Source organism: Homalodisca vitripennis, chromosome 3, assembly GCF_021130785.1.
Source record: "Homalodisca vitripennis isolate AUS2020 chromosome 3, UT_GWSS_2.1, whole genome shotgun sequence".
In the NCBI taxonomy this organism is placed as follows: Eukaryota; Metazoa; Arthropoda; class Insecta; order Hemiptera; family Cicadellidae; genus Homalodisca; species Homalodisca vitripennis.
In genome coordinates this window covers 96,346,604-96,365,912 of record NC_060209.1, presented here as the reverse complement: position 1 = coordinate 96,365,912, position 19,309 = coordinate 96,346,604, and the positions used below count along the sequence as shown (strand labels likewise).

The 19,309-nt window shown below is 35.7% G+C and overlaps 1 protein-coding gene across 1 annotated transcript in view; it reads left to right on the top strand.

The window, feature by feature from the left end:
- The window catches only part of LOC124358293, a 208,662-nt gene that overhangs the window by 113,968 nt on the left and 75,385 nt on the right, over positions 1 to 19,309 (top strand). Inside the window, 2 exon segments of the mRNA XM_046810591.1 lie at positions 9,500 to 12,102; positions 18,915 to 19,019. Of these exon segments, the coding sequence (XP_046666547.1) occupies positions 9,500 to 12,102; positions 18,915 to 19,019 (2,708 nt within the window).

Genomic DNA, 19,309 nt, shown 5'->3' with positions numbered 1-19,309 from the left:
GAAGTTCTTGATTTATTTCGGCCTCGCTGTAGAAAGCCACCTTCAGTCAACAGATTTTACGCGAGACTGTCAATAAAACATCCGCTCATACAGATTACTGAAGGAAGAGATTCGTCAGAATTTCCTGAAGAGAATTTCCTGAAGTGTAAGCAATCTATGATTAACTATGTTACATACCTCAGGTTGGATTATTGAAAACGTGACATCTTAAATGGCCTTTGATTTGCCAAATCCATTTAAAAAATTATTATTATCCTATTTGCAATGTAGTTACTGTAGTATAGACCGAAATAATCATATTTTACTATATAACAAAATTAGTTAAAATTCAAAAAGGAGCTAAATATTAATAAAATACCATCTGTAGAAGACTAACGCGCGTAAAGATGATGAAAAACGGCTAAATGCAGATTCTCAAATGAAGGTCATACTTGCCCGGTGACATCAGATTTCTCATGTCTCAGAATGATGGCACGTAGCCGTCTTCAATTATATATGAACACTGGGCGTGACAGGTGTATGGGTATAGTGTTGCCAGCACATACCACCTCTACTCGGTGAGCGGCGACGGTATGCACACTTTCACTGACAGTGCTAGCGCTGTACGACCGACGACACCCACACTGTTGACTTTCTACTCCGGTCTTACCTGAGCGTTCTCCGTCATATACACTAGTCCGATCACATTATATTATAATTATCATAAATTGTGTATGACATAAAAAACCGTCAGGATATAATTAAAATTTCAGTCTAAAATAAATGATAAATAATAAATTAGATATATTTGTACCTGTACCAGGAGGCTGGAGAGGGTATGTTTTGCATAAAAAATAAATCTATAATTAAGAAAGGGACATCAATATTTTTACGTTAACTTACATATACAATCACTCTGTATTTTTAGGTGCAACGTGTTTAGTGTTTCTGACAATAATATTTTTCATCTTGTACAGACTAGAGTTATATTCGTGACAAAAATAAAATGCCCATATTATTTTTACAAATTCACTATTTTATATTATTCTGATCTATAATGTATTATCATCTTGAAATATTATTATATACTTTATTGAAATATATTATAATTAATTTTCATAATTTCTATTAGTTATGGATTTTTCTTATACTTAAAATAAATAAGAACAAAATAAGATGCTTTAAATAAGCAGACATTGTTTAGGATTTGATATTTTTTGTTACCTTGTAGGTTATTGCGAATTTACATTTGTTTGTATTTGTTGGTTAATGTAATACGCATGCGAAGTGCAAAATATGTAAAAATATTTTCAGGAGACATGCTTTATTAATTATTAATTAAACAAATCACCTTTTTATTCAATGTTATAATACAATGACAATCAAAACTATTCAAATATGTTCGTATTTTACAAATTGTGAAACACTTTAATTCAAAAGCAATGAAAAGTGTTTTCTATCTACAACTACAAGCCAAGACTATTATGAGGAGATGTTTTTGCCAAGAGGTTTATAGCCAGGAGATGATATGGTAACAGCGAGGACGCACACGACCGGACCCCAGCCGCCTTAGCTACTCCCGGGTGTAGTCTCAGGCGGACGGTGTTGAAACATCGCAGGGGAGAGTTTAATTGTAGTAGTTTGCTGAACCCCGAACAATGATCGATAAATTTGGCTTCTTTACCAAAGGCTGGCAGCATTTTGATAATAGTATGCTGCCTCTTTCACCTTTCTGAGGTATTCCTGTGGTTTTAATGAAAGTAAATCAAAATTAGTAAAACATCGAGATTTGCTTAAACACATGAAGCTCTAAACAGTTGCTCAAAATGAAAAAGCTTTACCGCAGAAATTTTGGTTTATTATCAGAAAAAATAGGAATATGGCGTCTGCTGAAAATTATAAAGAAAACTGCAATCATTTCTTCAACGGAATGGAATTTCGTACATATATAGTTTCTATAGTAGTTCTTCATAGTTTTTATAGTACGTACTACTACATTAAATAGTGCTTTTGGATGTGATCTTCAGTTTCAGTCCTCTCGGTTTAAAATTACTGTTGGTTTATATATATAATATAGGCTATTGCCGCTTATACAAATTTAATAAATGTTAACAAAAGTCATTTGACAGGTATTTGGTCTTCCGATCATATGTTAGTTTGGTTATTTAAACGCACATGTGGCAGATACGGCCAAATACAATATAATTGAATCGTAACAAGTAAGAGCTCTGTGGTGTAATGGTAGCACATTCACCCGGCAAGATAAGGGTTCTAGTCCCGGCTGAGCAAGTACTTTTTGTGATTAAATATTTATTCAAATTAAATTAGGCTATTGCCACCTATACAAATTATATATATATATATATATATATATATATATATATATATATATATATATATACATATCAACGATCAACCAATTCAGGATTGCTTGTAATGCATTTAAATCATAGATTGTCATGGCACTCTTGCTTTTATGCAGGAAGCGGACGGTAGCGGCCAGTTTAAATATATATTGAGTCTCTCAGTCTATCAATCACTTTTATAATTATTGCTATAATTTCTCATAGATCTCATTTATTCAAACTGGGTAAAAATCGTTAAAACTTGTCGATTACGTTATAAAGATCGTGTTCGTGTGCGTGGAGTGGCCGGCAGCTCTGGCCTCTACACTGCGAACACGTCGTGTTATTACCTTAGCCTTGATTGCAATCTCCAGTTCTAGAGATCCCACGCCATGTATGGGTGACCTTTCGCAGACCGCCCACTGTACCTACTTTCTCGCGGCTTGCGCCTTAAGGCATGCGTAGAAATCATCAACCCTATAATAGAAATCCAAAGTACCAAACCATTCTTTTACAGAACCTCAACTGATTTTTGAAGTCTAATATTGATTCCATAAAATTGACTTATTTTTTCTTCTGATGGTCTGGATTGAAAACTGGATACATTCACTAGAAATTTTCTATCTACGGTTAAATCAATACATATTAATCACCGATTACAGCAAAGTTCATATGAAATATTAATAAAACTACGATAAAATTACTATGATAATGATAAAACTATAACTTTCTACTGTCCCTAGGCAGTCGAGACTGTCGACAGTGTATCGAGTGACAGGCTTCAATGACGCCCATCCAAATTACATGGAGGGACATCCCCATCATCAACCACGCTATTTAGAAATGACATGCAAAATGCAATGTCCATAGGTCAAGTCGTCTTGATTATCTAGCGAAAACATACGAACAGGTGGATAAAGAGACAGAAAAGTAATTTTGCCGGAACCATTAGTAACAGAAATGTATAAAAACAGCTTTATAGCTTAGTAAATTCTCTTGTGATCACGTTGATTTATTGGTTTCTTTTAGCCAAATATAAGATGGGAATGCACCGTCATCGAACTTTATATCTTATGTACTCGTATATAAAAATAAACTGACACAACGGAGTATCGTATAAACTCGACAGAACATAATGGAAGTCTTACACCTAATACTACCACAGTTGCGTAATTGGGATTTGGCTTGAGGAGAGGGGGGATGAATCTAAACAGCATACCACACCGGGTAGTACAAAATAAATCTGAGTACATTTATATTTTATTAAGCGGATAGGTCTAATTCTAGGTGAACATTTCACTGCCACATTTTACCAAGTTCAATTGATGTTGTATAAATATATTATTTATAGGCTTCTGGAGGGGAAGTTTTATTCTCCTCATCCCCTCTCGTAGGTACGAAACTACTCTGTCACGTGTTAAAATGTCATTATTGCACTCAGTTTGTTTACAAATCTGTTAGCTCTGCGATTTTATCGTTTCCATCACGGTACCCATAAGGGTCTTTCCTTATAAAGCCAATGTGAAAAGGTTCGAATAAAGCTCACCAAAATTCCATAAAGGGATTGAACAGTCAATGTTGATGTTGCATATATAAATTGAACTATATGGAAAATTTAAGTGTGAAGGTCAATTCCTTATCGAAATATCAAACGGATAGGAAGACGATGGTAAATTTTCCAGCCCCCTTAATGATGGGCTCAACTAATGCACAGCCAAATTATTATTTCAGTCAGAATAGATCAACAAGGTAACAAGTACTCATCTATAGCACTGAAAATCCATTATATATATCGTAACGGGGACTTCATCAGTTATATACGAAAAAAGGGTAGGAAAAGAACAACATGAATCATATTGTTGGCAGATTACTTGACACGATACAGTACCTATAGGTCTGGCCTTAGGTTCCTTGCTTTGCACTTCCTCACAAATAGAGTCGCTGGTATCCGGAAAACAAACTCTGCGTACAAGATCACAGTGATACAGATGTCGATGCCCTACAGATTCCCCTGGAATGAAAATAATATCTCTTAAAGTATATTTATAAGACATGAAAGCCGACACAGACTGATTAAAACAGAACACTTTCGAACCACTACAAAATGTTTACGTTTAGGAATGTATAAATTATGGCTGTGGACTAAAAATTTTAATCCACTCATCTACTTACACTCAGTGTAGGCAGGCACTTCGAGAAGTAAGATATGCACTGTTGTCTTTAGTTTGATTAACGGAGTACGCAAACAAGGTCAGTTGTCAAGGTTCATTTCAAGTACTTCACTACTTGACTACTCATCTGTTCTTTTCTTACAGCCAATTCGGTCAGGCGTAGCTATTAAATAAGACCAATTTATGTGGCGCCTCGAGCGTGCAGTAAACCAGAGACCGAGGGATGGACAAAAACTGCGAGGTTAGGGTGCGCAATTGTAGTAACCTGCTGCGCATGGCTAGTTCATCGCCGCACCACCGCGCCGCGCCACCGTAGCGGAGCCGTAGTGATAGTGCATACTGACAACATTGACAACAATCATGCTTGGTAAACAATAATAGTAGTATAACAATGCAGGAATCATTTGTACCAGTTCTCGTTGTTCATGATTTTCTGTCGTTGAATGGTTACCTCATAACTGTACTTGCAGTATCTAATCTGAACCTACATAGATACATAACAGTGTGCCTGGGATATCTATGGTCATTAAGCCGATAGCAATTGTCAAGCACAAAGACAGTTTTCTGTGGTCAAGCACACTTCACGCTATTTGACCTGATTTTTGGTTCCTAGGCTCGATAACGGTAGACTATCTAACTCCGCCATTTATAATACGCTATTTAGTGATCATAAAATATTAACGGTATCTCTGTTAATACCTATAGATATGTTAGAATTTCACTGTGTGGTCTAAGATTCTCTGGTTAACGACCCATGTTCCGTTTAATTACTGGGATTTATTTTTAAATCACACAAAGGCTATAGGCCTAATATTGTTATATATTTTTGTACTCGTCGATGATCACTGAATAAGGTTCAGGTTAAGAACAGGTGCATGGTAAATAATACAAATATTTTGTTGTAAATACAACTGGATTTTCTTTTATTGTTTTGCAAAGTTCAAAATCATATATCAAGAAATGTATTTTGCATATATCACGAAAGACATAAAACAGTTGTTTATTTGATTTCTCTATAAAAATGTCTTCTGCTGTACTATCCTGGATATTTAAAATGGCACTTGTCAAATTTATAAAATTTACACTGCATTTTGTATGCATATAAAAAACAAAAATGGTGCTATGTAATTGAAAAATCATTATTGTTTTATACATAACAAGCATAAACAATAACGTTGAGTCTATGAAAGGTTTTCGTAGCTTATAGGCTAATAAAAATAGTAAAACACCCCAAAACTACTGATATATGTAAACTCCACAAACCTAGTTATAAGAAACATACGTAACACCCAACAGTTTTAATATAAACATTTTGTAACAAATGTATTGATAAAATTCCATAGTAATAACAAATATTTTTACTTTTGGAACATAACTTTGGATCAAACATTATATCCAGAACATTTTAGCCAACCACTTGCATTGTCGATTTGGAAAATAATATGGACAGTGGAAAGTCTGGAAAAAACACCAACAATGTTTAGATCATCCACGGTTCATATCCGATACAAAAATATCTTACATACAGAAATTATAAAATAAAGATTTTAGCTTGACGGTAAGCTTCTTTGCAAAACGTCAACGGCGATAGAGGAAGTTCTGTTTCTATTCCAGAAATAATACGAAAGCTTGGGATGATAAACCATATATTACTTCAATCCTGCAAAATATCACAAACTGAACAAGAGAGAGCAATTAGGAGACATTTCTATAAAATGTACAACAATAAATTTAACTTACTTACATTAAAACATAAAAAAACCAATTTTTAACACTTAAATATTGTTAAAATACAATTGTATACAATATATTGTAAAAATACAAAAGTGTGATGTGTCTGAAGAAGATATCCTTAATATCGAAAGGCCTCACAAAAAAGTATAAAATTTATTAATCATTGTTTGTGGTCGAGCTTTGTTGACTGAAATTTGTTTGATTGTTAAAAGTGTTGTAGGTTTTTGAATATTCGAAGCCAAAGTGGCACAATCTCAACAGAAATACGACTTTGCGGTCGATCACATAATTTTATTTAGATGCTTCCAACTTCGATTGCTTATATTTAGAAAACTTCTTATTGTGTATTACGTTAATAATTATTGTAGTCAAGTAATGTTAAATAGTTTTATACTTTTTACTAGCCTTTTTGGTGTTGCTTTCAGGTTTTTCAATACAGTTGTATATTTGTGTATCATATAGCAACGGCAAATGTCCGCAATCGTATCATCTTTTCAAATCATCCGCCGTCAATAACAGACATTAAACTTATCTTTTAGTTATTTGTCAAATGAATAAATGAAAGATGAATCCCGCCCTGAAGTTTTGTTTGCTTATTTTGTCAGAATGGTGGACAACATTTGTAGTTTTCGGTTTATAAGAAACATAGCAAGTTATAAATGTATAGGAATTTATGAGTCGCTACCAATGCATGACAGTGTAGTGTTCTATATCATACAAAAGCTCATATAATTTTAGTGTGGCCATATATTTATAAAACAAGGTTATACACGGTAATGATAACATTCATAACTATTGATGTAATCGTCCCTGTGGCCGGGCCGGCCAACTCGCTGACAATGGCCCAGGACATGGCACGCACATTGAGCAAGGGTCATCGATGATTTCTCTCTCTTGTTTCACAATAAAGCCCTTCATGTGTCTCTCGTTAAACTTTATACTTCAAAGGAGTTATTAAATAAAGATGAAGCTGGAAATATTGTAGAATCAGTCACTGAGATTTTATAGAATCAGATGTAAGTTAAAGTGAACCAAATACACAATGAAATACATTCTTGTACTTATATGATACGTGCTCTTATAGACTATTTTGTTTTATTGTATGCGCTGATGTGTATGTAAGATAAGGCGCGGTAGCTAACGTTAGGCAACAATGTTGAAGAACGTAGAAGTTTAGGTTTTGCTTTAAGTATGTGTTTCCTACTTTGTAATAGATTCGATCTTAGTCTAAACTTTACTAAAAATTAAACAAGTACCCAAAAAGCCTATGCTTGCTGAATTGTACTCAAGTTTTAATTAATCAAACTTGTATTTCTTTGTTTGAAGTTTGTTATTGACGATGGAAGGATTGTGAAGGATTTCCGGACATTTGCCATCGTTCATTGATACAAAAAATCAGTAACACTACGTTTCGAAATCTGCAATCTGATCTCTTCTTCAGGTAAATAAATAACCCAACACATAATTACAAACAAGGTAATTATAAACAAATCATACCAGAGCGTTGGAACACGCGTAATTCAGAAATCACAACAACCATGTTGTGTGTCAACTTCACTAACTCTAAAACATGCATTTAATAAAAAAACTAAACGCAACACTTCTTGTTACAACTAAACTACAGAATACAGTCAAGGTAGGTGTGCATTCGTCGACCAACCACCTACGACACCAAACTTGTATTGATGTTGATGTAGAAAAGGTTGCGTGGTGTGTGCCTTGAGCTGACACTGACCACGATAGAACGTGGTGAAAATATCTCTCGACAAACCTAGCACATCTGGTCTGCCAGAGTAATACCACAAACCTAGTAGTGTGACGGCCACAAAACATCGGAGATGAGGCCGCCGCCTCACTGCAAAAAGTGCGTGAACGTGCCAAACTATGTACAACAAAACTGCAAGATCGCCGTGAACCGAGAAGATCGTGCGTGACGGGGATCGTCTGGACACATTCGTGAGCGGGCGGGAAGGGGAACAAAAGAATGGGTGGGCAACGGGCAAGGTAATAACGGGCTATTTCCAAACACAGCCTGAATGATTAGTGGGAGGGAGGGGGGGGGGGGGAGTGAAATTGATTTTAATTGCCGTTTAACGCTGAAGTGACGCTTCGATCACTCAAGCCCGCAGCTACTGCTGTTTCCGACACCCCACGCGCTGATAACATTGTATTATAATACTGCAGTGAAGGTGATCTCACCGGCCATTGTGAACTGCTGGCGTGGTTAAATTATCGGCTGTTTACTGCAGTTTTAAAGAAGTGATGTCAGGTAGTGATAGTTACGTTACGTGATAGTGATAATACTCCAAAATAACCGTGGAAACTCCGGTGAGAAAATTCATAACTAAAAACGAAGATTGTGTCACGTATAACTTACACGAATTAACTTTAAAATAAATATACAGGTACGATGATATGCATTCATTCTCTTGAATTGTATTCAGTATGTCTCTGATAATTCTAATATTAGAAATTGTGTCTATGTAATTATTCTGTACAGTTAGTTCACTTTGATTGTTCCCCAAAGTAAATGCAGTTTCGGAACGGAAAATGCCCGAGGATTGGCACTCAAGCGTAAATATTGTGGTAGCCGTAAACAATAAACTATGTGTGCGAATGTTAAGTTCATATCAATTTCACCTTATGTCAAGTGCACCGTCTGAAATCGGTCGCTTTCACTGACTTAACTCGTAAAAACTGGAGTCAACGTCCATCTGAAGAGATCAAAAACAAATTACAAAATAAAATGTAATCTAGATGAAAATGTGTTATCATCGTCTCAGGTACACAATTGAGTGCACTAGTCTAGGTATTTTGAAGTTTATAGTATTCAAGTGTGTAAGAAAGTTAACAACCGCGTAGTACGATATTTTATTATTTGCTGGAAGGCTACATTATAACTACAACGTCTCTACAGCTTTTCAACAACTTAAGTTACCATTGAACACTCATGTTCGGAAATATAATGAAGATATTTATTGTGATGAACTCTTTTGGATGACACTTTTATTAAAAAAAAACGACAAAAATGTCAATGTTAATCGAATATCCAACTGTTTGTCAGCTAAAATTGAAATCCCGCAATAAGTAAAAATATTTACAACACTCTCCTTGGCCCTTTGATTTCTGAAACTCTCACGTTATTTTCAATGAATAATGAATGATACATTATGGTGTAATTTATGAAAACTTTATTTTCAGTAACTCTAATAAACCATAATACAGACGTAATTTTTTTCTGAAAAACTCACGAGATGTAATTTGTTTCAGAACGAAATCAAACCTCTGAAGCGAGACTCCGGCGCCATGACAGCGAAGAAAGGACTTCCGGAAGGAGATGGACGACCTCTCGTAACAGCCCTTACCAGAAGATCGTGTCCAGTTATGAACGAGACCCAGAAACGAGCTCGGAGCAGGCGGAGACGAGCGCCGCCGAGGTCCTGGATGAGGCCAAGGCGAAGAGTCCCAAGAGAAAACAGTGGAGGACGAATGCATCATCCCATGACCAGATACCATCTGAGACTTCCTCTGACGGCGAGAACCAGAAGGTCGAACCTGAGAAATCCTCGACGGAAGCGACTGCCCCAAACGTGCAGAGGAGTAAAAAACTGTCGGCAACAAACAATCGAAGGCGCTCTGCTTCTAGTCAGCCTCGGGAGCTGAGTCCTGAATTTTATACAGAAATTAGCATTCCCAGTTCCAAGAAGAGACGTCGTCCAGTTTCAGCTCTCAGTACCACAACACTCGCGCCACAAACCATGTCAGACTCTCTCTACCAGTACTTCAGACCGCTAGATCAAGATGTCCCTCAAGATGACATAATTCCTTTTTTAGATTTTGGTCGAAAGCTATCTCCTGTACTTCCAACCCCTAGTGGTGCGAACGGTGCTAATTCCATAGATAACAAATCTGTTATTACAAAACCAAGATCGAGAATTCACCATGAAGAGAAGGAAAGTAAACCTTCCGACGAAGAAATACTTCAAGAGGACATGGATGTTACTGTAGTAAAAAAAGCCATTGAGAGGAACTCTGTGCCAAGAGAAAAGCTTCACGTTAGGGAACAAGGTATATCCGATTATTATAAGAAACGAGTACCAGCTCAGATAAGAACAACTGAAAATCTTGTAAGTACCTCAGATTCCTCGACTGTATCTTCCGTACCTGGCTCCAAAATGGTTGGCTTATACAAAAAGAATCGTCATCAAATTCATCACATAGACACTTCTAAGATTCGTGAAGAGACACATCAAAGACTGTTATCTGAGTCAAAGAATACATTTGAGAATAAAGATGTAGAACTTATTCAACATAAGAGAAGGCAAATCTTATCAAGACCAATACAAAGATTAGCAGCTATAAAACAAGAAACACCTAGTTCTCCTTTGACAGCAGAGTCTAGCCTAGTGAAGACAATTATCAAAGAACCACCCACGCAAAGTAGTACCGAGCGAGTATCATCCAGTCGCCCAACTGTCACAAGTGTTAATACCACTGTACGAAATAAGCTTAAAGATACGGCCTTATCCATGCCTTCACAGACAAATATTACTTCAATTTTACAAGGAAAAAACAGTACCAACAGTACCGACTTGCAACCAGTACCTAAAATCTTATCTACGGCGGTTGTAACGTCGGTATCCATAGAGGAAGCGTTACAGGAGGCCAAAGAACATTCTGCGGTGGAATCCCTAGGTAGAGAAACCAGTTCTATAAATATAACCAACTCCGCTAATAATGCATCTATGGATAATCTGGAAAATAAAAACCCAGATCCCTCAGAACCTCCAACAATAACTGTTATGTCGTCACAGCACCATAAAAATAACAAAACCATCTCTTCGGATCCTTCTGCTAACACAACTAAACAACCCACAATTGTTCCAAAGTCTACTGTTGTTAAAAATGATTCTAGCCTTAGGTCAAGAGAAATATACAGACCGAAAGCGGTACCTCCTGGAATACCACATTTACCTCGCCAAATCCCAACACATATGCCTCAAAGAAACGTACCCTCAAAAGTGGCAAGTGGTCCTAATGCTTCTGCTTCAGTAGCCGTTAACAGCACTACGACAGCAGCTGGTTTAATACCGCATTCTGCCATGACAAGTACAAACCCACCGTCGACTACAGCTCATGTGCCTTCAACCCCTGTAACTACCGAAGCTTCAACGACTCCAACAGAGCATACTGTTATAATTACAAAACCATTAACAACAGTGACTCCAGTCACCACCTCGACTCCTCGATACGTCTCAACCGATATCGATTTTCACAGTGGAGTAGTAACTGATGTCATTGATGTCAACAACACGTTTTCTCTTGACCCAACAGAATTGACTACACTTAAAAATGAATCTGAATACAATGTAATTAAAAATTCTACTAAAACAGATATTGAACAAGATTCAGGTTCTGCAGCCGTATTTGAGCAGACTTCGTTTAATATTGAGGAAGAAATCGGTCCATCAGAAGAAACTGTTACTAATGTTGACACACAATCAGTGAACTCACCAAAGACACAGATCCCAGAGATCCAGACCACCAACTCACCGGCTCGACCGTCCGCTGAGGAGGAGCAAGATCAGTTCCCCATCTACTTCACGACACTCCCAGCGATGACGGTGCCAGTCGTGGACACGAGGCCGGGGACTGAGGCCGCAGTGGTCGTGGAGGAGGAACGGAAGAATGGAACATCACCACGGCCGGGGCAAGAGTGGGCGAAAGTAGGTGCTGTAAATAAAGATGTGGAAGTTGTGTACCCAGAGACTCTAGGGTTGACGGCTTACCTCCTGGCGGCCCTTGGAGTGGTCCCTATCATCCTGGGAGCTCTTATAGGTGCAAGGTTCATCTTGGCCCACAACAAGAAAAAGGTAAGTATTTTAACCTTTAATTTAATAGCATCTATTGGTATATTTAGAAGAGATCATAAGATATATTTAGAAAGTAAATTATTTGATTAGAACAGTTTACTCGTTTAATAGGTTTTTAATACTTACGTAGCTCGTCAATTAAACATGTTTTGCAAGGCAGTAACACATAACGCAGCTATGGTGAGAAGGGTTGATTCAATGCGAATGTTGATTTTAGCTCCAGTTCACCTTCCTCCATCTGAAATCTGATGCTGTTGCAGACTTGACTCCTGAAATCTAGCCATGTTCGTCCGAAGGGATCCAAAAACAGTCGACGACGAAGAATGGAGAAGCTGATTACGAACATGACTTCAGATTTTAGGAGTAAAATCTGCAACATCATCAGATTTCATATGCTGCACGTAGGAGGAAGGTGAACTGGAGCTAAACACAACATTCGCAGTAATACTATAGTTCTTATACTATCGCAAGGTAGCCACACTCAAACTGAGGATTAGGATACCTTTCTAGTGTATGGCATGTTAAAGCCGTATTACTAGAATGTCCTGTTATTGACGTGGGCGATATAAGAGCTACCGGTGCAGCTCACGCAAGCGCACGTAGCGTTCCGCCCGCGGGGGAGATTGTAAAGTTCATGGTTGCTGAGTACACGACACGACCACTAGTAGACTCGATACAAACTTGGTGTTGCTGGTTCACCTTTCTTTCTCCAGCAGCAAATATTTTCAAATACAGGTGAAAACCCTTGATTAAGAATTTAACAGCGGTATTTAATTATGCCTCACACGAACATCCACAGTTTTGAACAATATTCAGAATTGTTAACTAATTCTGTTTTTAAAGTATTTTATATCCTTATCTCTGTCAGAGCCATATAATTTGTCGTTTTATATACTGCTTTTTAAAATTTGTACTATTTTATATTAATTTACAACATGTTTATCTCTTGTTTCAAGTTTGTTTTTGACGATGGAAGTATTGTGAAGGAAACAGGATTTTTCGGGACATTTTTCCGTTCAGTAATACAATACAATCAGTAAATCTACGTTTCGGGATTTTCAATCTAACCTCTTCTTCAGGTAAATGACTAAACTAATGCATTACTAAAATCTAGGTTAAACGTCATTTTATCACTGAACGATGGCAAATATCCGGAATTCTGTTTCGTTTATCTCTTATATAATACATTTATACATTATACGCGGTAGATTTTATAGAACTTCTGGGAAAGGTTTTGTATTGTCTTTCAGAACCCAAAGCTACTGTAATCTAAAACAAATTTAACACATGAGTTGAGACATATATTCAAAGGACACAATAATTTCTGTAATTTTGAACTGATTCAAACTAAGCTTCTTATATGTAGCGCGTGGTTTGTATAAGCACGTTTGGCAATATCAATCAATCCAAATTTAAGGTTAAAACCCGTTCGATATTGCGTAAAATGTTTATCGCGAGTATCTCATCACATTGACTAAAACGACACATTTCTTACAAGTTCTAAGTAACATCAAGCAACTGTTATGAAACACAATATCCGATATCTCTTAATGTACAAGGTGCCAGTTGCTCCAAGTTTAGAAAAAACAAGGTAATGTCTCAGTTAATGAGCATCATATAGCGGTATAGAAGATTCTCAGATCGTTTACGACAAATGTTGGTTTTTAGTATCCCGTTTTCCATTTGGTGCTTTACAGGGTTTTGAGAAAAATTAATTACACAATTAAATTAGTTATTATATAGTATGTTATTTATTTCAAGTTCTGCAATACTTTTCTCTTGACAAGATATTGAAATTGGCGCACGCCGCGCCGCACGGTGCCTGTAGTCAGCAGGTGTGGTGAAATCGCTGGTGATGACAAAAGCACATCTGTCATTATCTTTGGACAAAGTCGCTGTCAGCAGAGTAGGTCATCGTGATGAGTCGTTCTTTGATAAGGAGCATCACCTCAGTTGAGATGGCATTGCAGCTTACCAACAAACCGTTTAATAAGCATTTACTCGTACAATAAACCGCCATTGTTTCTCACCCTACATTCCGCCGTGGCATTAGTAATAGATAATTTCTTAAAAACTTCCTTCAGTCACGAAAGTAAATTTTTGTTTTTCCTACAAAAGTGTTTATTTTGAATTTTTTTAAAGTACTTTTAAGGATGGAAGGATTTTGAAAGAAAGAGGATTTGTCGGAAGATATACCTTCATTTAGTGATAAAACAAAACCAGCCACACTCAGTTTCGAGGTCTCCAATTTGATTTCGTCCTCAGATCGATAACTTAACAAATAACTATAATCTAGTATATATTAGAGCGTTGTGACAAACATAAGTCAGAAAACACAATAAACGAGTTGCCACCTCCATTTACGCTATCTCTAGAAAGGCACACTTAATATAAACAAAACACTAATTATTTAAATCTAACTGAAGAATACTGTTCTCAAATGGTCTGCACTAAACGACCAACCACCCAAAACTGCTGATCAGAGTCCAATAGTAAATGGCGATCGTCACAGCAGAACCAAGACGGTGCAATATAAAAAACGGGATTGGTCCTTATAATATTTTATTTTTATTATTGGTTCATTCCAGATGAACTCTCAAAAGCATATTTTGACTCCGTATTAATTTATCTAAGACTCCAGATTTCTAATCTCTAGTCTGTTTTATAAATTACAGTTTCCTTGGTAGTTCATTTTTCAAAAATTGGCAACCAAAAATGGTCTAATTTCGACCGATGGTTAGTCCGCTAATTTAATGCATGACACCACTATTCATTTCCTTTTCGAAATTATATATGCTATGTATTATGTTGGCTTTATGCCAATTCATAAGTGATCTTTGGACGAACAATTGTCTGCAATTTTTTTGTTACCCATTGTCTCGTGTTTTCTTTAAGTACCTTTACCCAAACGTTTGATGGTCTTTAGGCTCGCCTGTATATTCCGTATTACAACTGTTATATCGACAATTTAAACGTTTTTAATTTAATATCTAGGAAACAGAACAAGCAACGAAAATGTGGAAATATTACTTTCTTAAGACTTTAGTGTCAAAATGAAAAAACAAATTGATTAAGACAGATTTTATAACTCTCGATTGGGGGGGGGGCGTATCCTTGTCAGACTTCTTACAGCATATGTCGCCTGCCAATGCACTCAAAGTATTCTACCAATTTTTATTTGAGAGAGTTTAAGCTACACGTTTCCATAATGAAACCCTTAAATGTATAAAAAAAATCAGTTTAATTAAAGTTTCTATATTATTTATCGCACTAAGTATTTTTAATAATGAGAGTTTTTAAAACAAAATAAATCTCATAAAAAACTCCCATTTCACTTAAAAAAATGCTAAATTTAAATCCTTAGTATAAATGCAATCGGTTAAATTAATTGAAATCTAAAACACGACAAGTGTAATGTAAGTTATCTGCTGTGAATGTTGAGTTTAACTCCAATTCACCTTCCTCTTACTGCTGCGTCTGGTATCTGACACTGTCTCAGATTTGACTCCTGGAATCTGGAGTCACGTTCGTCTGAAGACATCCAAGAACAGTTGACGACGAAGAATCTCAAAACGATCTACTATCTGAGAAACTTGCACTACAAAATACCAAAGTATAGTGCAATCTAGTTAAAGAGTTATTTACATCGCCTCATCAGATGTACAATTAAGTGCACTATGATGTTTCTGACAAGATCTCTAAGCACAATAAAGCAACCTAGTTTTCTTGGATGTCTTCTGACTAACATGACTCCAGAATCCAGGAGTCAAATCTGAGACAGCGTCAGATTGCAGACGCTGCACTAGGAGGAAGGTGAAGTGGAGCTAAACTCAACCCTAGATTAAGGGTCCTTCTTCAAACTCAACACTCAAATTGAATAAACACTTCCTACCACAGCTATGTTACATAAAGTTATCGTAAAATCCCAAAACAATCTACCAAAATACCGTATTCGATTTTGTTCCAAGATGTATAGCCATTTAAACACTTGATAACATGCTAAAAGCTGCTTATTATTATGACCTTCGATCAACAGTAGAAGTATGATACATTTTGGTTTTGGATTTCTTAAAACTCTTAACCGTGGTTAAAAGAAAAACATTAACGATATAATCTTATAATTCAAACTTAAGCCTTTTAAGACCAACTCATAGATGCCTAGAAAACTCTCATTGGTCCAATTTAAAGTTTAAAAATCAATCCTTCATGACTTTATGAAAAAAAGAAGTAGAAATGCATATTTGATCTCGTATTATAGAATTATACAATAAAATAGCATTTGTATGATTTATTATCTATTAAGTCAAACAAATATCTTCAAATTATACTGATTCTAGTGGCAATGAAAACCCATTGCCATGTCTTTATTCGAGTGAAACTTACTTTATAGGGTTATATTATAAAATAATGATTTATTTGTAATATACTAGCATAATCCAAAATGATTTTGTTTTACAGAGTTCAGATATTATCTAACTTCCTTCAGGACTATATTATGAAATTCTTTTAAATTTAAATCTGGTGTTATGTTATACTAAAATATTAGAACATTCTATTTTAGTGCTTTATCAAACTATGGGGATAGAGTGATATTATTTCCATACTGTGCATACTTATGATTAGGTATACCTAACACTTTAAACATGGTAAGATTAAATTCTAACACATTATTTTGTGACTGATCATCTTGAACCCTGTTATAGAGCACGGTTAGTGCGCCTGAATTGGCACCCCCTGGACATAGCAACCCTCGCACCTGACACCGTTTTGACATCACTAAAGGGGGTGCTAAATCAGCGCAGCGACCGTATCCATGGCCTGAAATAAGGGAGTTCTTATTTAGCTCCTTGACCGTGCCCATGTGCTGATTAAGCACTCCCTTGAATCCAGCAGATGCTAAATCAGCTTATAGACCTTGTCCATACAATGAATAAGAACTCCCCCCCCCATTTAATATAACAATAGAACCAAAAGACTATTGTCATGTATTAATGGTTATGTTCAATGCATCGTTACGAGGAGATATATTTACAAATAATTAAATGCCCATTGTAAAAAGTTGCGTGGAATATACTAAAACCTAGGTACCACGCATTAAATGAGAATTTAGAATGTCTATGGAGAGTTAAAATAAGAATGAAATAAACTTTTTCCCCACAGTTTTTTTTCACTATTCAGTCTTGAGTAAAGGTAGACAACCTGACTTAAAACATACTAATGCATTAGTAGAAGTGTCTGGGATTAATACCTAAGTTAGAATTGACTTTCAAAATCAATGTACCTACTATATATTTTCAGTAGTGAAAATCTAATTCGAAGTTTTTATTCAAACAAGTTTATATATTTTAGCGAGTTTTACTCAAATAAGGCATATATTTAAGTGTCTTTTCTGTAACATACTGTCTAGTATAAAACGTGCTGGGCCCTATGTAAGGTACTTTTTTAATGGAATAAATGTTCTTTTTCATTCGCGTTTAAAATGAGAAATGAGACTAACTCTTAATTATTTTTTGTTATGGTCATTTGAAAACATTTAAAATTTTTTTGGAAAATATGTATTTTTAGGAGTGTTTATATACTTTTCAATTTGTTTATATTTCCAATTTTATTTGTAATAAGAATAAAAAAGCACTTCTAATTGTTTTAAAGCCTTTTTTAAATGGTAAATTACGGCATAGTGCATAATACTCTTTTATATGTATATAACTCTCTATTATATTTTCTCAGGTGGTGGGTACAGGTCTGTACTCATTTTATGTGACTCATTCCCAAAGTTATAAGTTATTGTTCATAGAAACATATTAATCTGTTAGTAATTGTTCCACCAATAATAATATTCAAAGACATACATAATCATGTATTTATTTTCAAAAATGTAAAACTGTTTTGAAGCTTTTCCTGATAAACTGTTAGAGACGTATTATTTAAGTATAAAACGAACTTTTATTTTTCAAAAACGTCTAAAACCTAACGAGCTACTCGAAGTACCATATAATAAATAACCCACGTGAATGTTTTCTATGTTATCTAAGTCTTTGTTGAATTATATAGATTTTTGTTAAGTATCTTCATGTGCCAAAAGTGATAAATAAAATTCATTAAAATAATTTGTTCAAGTATTATATTACTTTTAAAAGCATAGAAAGTAATGAATATTTGTTGCAAAACCTATAAGTATTGTATATGCTGGTCCGCCATTTTGAAACGTTTAAATAATTTTAGAATATGGAAAGTGATATAACTTGTAAAGGTTTTAGTTTTCAATATTGAAAACAATTTTTTATTATTCAACATTGAGCCATCACTCAAAAATATCTAGCGATAGGAGAATAGTTTATAAAAAATGTGTATTTTGTAAACCTCCAATTTTGTTGTTTTAGAGTGTCATTTTAATTTTTTTTAACTCTTTCAAATAATATTCTTTGTCCTGTAGTTTAAAAAAGAATACTCTGTACCACACGTGTATATACAAATATTTTGTGTTTCGGACTCGGGACCTCCAGTTTGGCACACCCTGTACATGAAGTAGACTTCATGTAAGTGTCGGGGGGGGGGGGTTGCATATGTTAATTATTATACACTATCTGTAATTAAACACATTGATTGCTTGATGGGCGATTCTAATTCAGCACCTTGACCATGTCTATGCAATACATAATCACTCCTTTGAAATTAGGTGTGCTAATTCAGTGGATGGACCGTGTCCACCTACCAGCACCCGTAGCTGGAAGCACCTCCCAGACGTGAGATCAGGGCCCGGAGGTACCGCAACGATCCCTAGTTAGTTACTAACCAGCTGATCTGTGACGCAGGTGCTGGACGAGTCTGAGTATTCCTCCGAGTACAACAGAAGTCCGCTAGGTATCTCCACCGTCTCGCCGCTGCCTACAAAGCTGCCTAGGATACCCACACATGTTGTGAGTACTCAACAGTCTACAAATTCTGTATTGTTGTTACTATATAGCCTAACTTGTCAGCGTCTACGGTAAATTAGGGTTTCATTTTTAAACGTTTGCCAAAAATACACATAGGAGCATGTGTTCACTGAGCGTGTGTATTAATAGAATAATTTTATCTTTAAGTAAGCGTAATGGCTATCAAAATATTTCTAGAGCTTGAGATTTGAACATAATATTTGTACTGTTTGAAACATTTGTCTTTTTTATTTTCACATGACAATTTTTTTATTTTGACACAAAGCTATATT